A 2,378-nucleotide genomic window follows, 5' to 3' on the forward strand; every position below is an offset into this window, starting at 1 on the left:
ACACACACACACACACACACACACACACACTCACACAAACTCACACACAGACAAACGCGCGCGCGCACGCACTAGCGTGGGCGCGTCGTTCTATTTCCTCTGCGCCGATAAGAGTTTGTTGATAAACACAAACCGTACTTCGCGCTTCTCCAAACGGCATGGCGTAGACTCGTTGATTACGCACTTAATTGGGGTATAATAATGAAAGCAGATCAGCACGTATGCTAAAAACTTGTTTGCTGTGCCGCGACTCAAGATTTACTGTCATGAACTAATTAAATTCTGGAACCTGCCTCCGCTCGGATCGACGAGCGTCGCACTCCATCTCTCTGTCACTTGGCTTTTGTCATTCAAATGTGACCGTTCCTGTGTGGATTGAGGTTAACTCTCGTGTGACGTGCGTGCTCTTCGCACTGACAGCATGTGCAGTTGCTAGTATAGAGTTTATTGTATGGCCTGTGGTCTCTCCTGTTCATCAGCTTTGAGAATTACAGTGTTCGATTCGATACTGATGGATCAATCTTTGTGCAGTGTTCAAGGCTCGGTAACGAGTTGGGAGTGACATTTGTTATGCGTTGCTGCAAATGTTGTCGTATGTAGGTGTGCTGTGCGTTGAGAGTTTTGCAATTGAAATTTCGTACCTCGAGTGTTGATTGGTTTGTCAGTTGTGTTATATTGTGTTTCTTGTCTGTTTGTCCAGTTGTTGCTGCTCCGACTTTCGACAAGTTTTAAGGTCCTGCATTTTTACTGAGATGTCGATGTTTGGCCTCTGACTGTTTTCGGGAGGGAAGCTACTTTCGAGGTGGAAGCACACATGTTCCAGTAGGAATTTTTACAGTGCTGGATTTTTTTATTTGAGTAATATAAAGGTGTGTGCTATCGTACGCACAATGCATGTGGATAAGTTATAAAAACGGCCCTGTCTTGGATTACTTATTGGATTACGCCTGTTGCCTTCCTGTTCAGTGATTCGGTTTTGGATTAATAACTGCCTGAGAGTTGTGGGGGGTTGATCTGTTCGACCCTTTCCAGAGGATATGTCAGACAGTTTTGTAAGCCGTGGTAGTGTTTAGTAATCCAGTGTCCAGCAGCTTGGTCGCTGTCCGGAGCGTTTCGCCACAGTCATGTTTAGCTGCTGTTCGCCGCGCAAGAAGAAGAAGAAGAAGAGCAAGGCCAAAGAAAATGGTGTGGCAGCTGAAAGGCTGCCCCTGAGTAGGGAGGATTTGACTCGCTCTCGCTCACAGCTTCAGGTGGGTACTCAAAAGTTGAGGACTTAGAAACAAGTATTGTACACCTTGAAAAAAATCAACAACAACAACAAAGAATATTATTACCCTGTGTACCTTTACGGGTGAGTAGTACAGTTGTGACCTCTGCGTGTGGATGTTTGCCGGGCTCTCTGCTGTGGTTTGCTCATCCTCTTTCCTATCGAACAAGTACCGTCCTTATCTTTCCACTTCCTCTGCTGATGGACTCAGGATAACCTACAAGGCAAAAAGATATTAGTTCCTGTGGATTGTTAGTCCCGGGATAGACACAGAACAAGTTGCGAGCGCCATAAAACCCTATACTACATACATACATACAGACACAGAACATACGTTCAGTTCTGCTACACTGGCTGCAAGAGTGAGAAATATACACAACAATGTCACAACTGAAACAGCAACAATAATACGGAAATAGTAAGAATTGCAACGGGATCGACACTTGAAACAGCTGCCGTAATGTGTGAACGACAGCATCGACGACTACGCTATAGGGTAACCAGTTAACCAGTTGGGGTTTGGGGGGGGGGGGAGTGTTTGTTGGTTAGTCAAAATGCAATACAGGGACCAGGTGCAAAGCGGCGACTCACAAGCTTTCATTGACAAAAGGTTCCAATGTCTTGAGCTGTGCTCTCTTGAACGTACATTCTTACTCTTCCAAGCAGTGTTGTCATGCATATGAAATGATTTTTAAAAAATATAACTAACTAGTAAGACCTTTTGGGCATTTATATGACCTATTTTTATGTGGGTTTTTTTGTTTTTTTTGGCAAGTGCAGTAAAACTCTTATTAAAACTGACCTATTAAATAACTATTACTATTAGCCAGTGTCACACTCTGCAGTTTCCGAAACTTGTTTTAGGACTCACTCGATTTTGCCGCTGCTGTCATCGCCTTTAATACGCACTGATTTGACAAGAATGGATATTGTGCGAATAAACCTCTCTTGAACTTTCCACTGATCGAACGTGTCATTCTGATTAACGACACTGGCACCCCACTTTTACTTCTTTGTTCACGACAGAGAGACAGAGACCAAGGTCGAATTAATATTTCATTCAACAGTCATTGTTCGTTTCTCCTCCCCCACCCCCTCCCCTTCTCTCTCT

The 2,378-nt window shown here is 44.1% G+C and overlaps 1 protein-coding gene across 1 annotated transcript in view; it reads left to right on the forward strand.

Annotated features, from left to right (window-relative positions):
• Positions 1-831: 831 nt before the first annotated feature.
• The window catches only part of LOC101864076, a gene marked incomplete in the record, with an annotated part of 143,197 nt that continues 141,650 nt past the window's right edge, over positions 832-2,378 (forward strand). The window contains 1 exon segment of the mRNA XM_035970909.1: positions 832-1,250. Coding sequence (XP_035826802.1) covers positions 1,125-1,250 — 126 coding nt within the window.

Source organism: Aplysia californica, unplaced genomic scaffold, assembly GCF_000002075.1.
Source record: "Aplysia californica isolate F4 #8 unplaced genomic scaffold, AplCal3.0 scaffold00337, whole genome shotgun sequence".
NCBI classification, from domain to species: Eukaryota; Metazoa; Mollusca; class Gastropoda; order Aplysiida; family Aplysiidae; genus Aplysia; species Aplysia californica.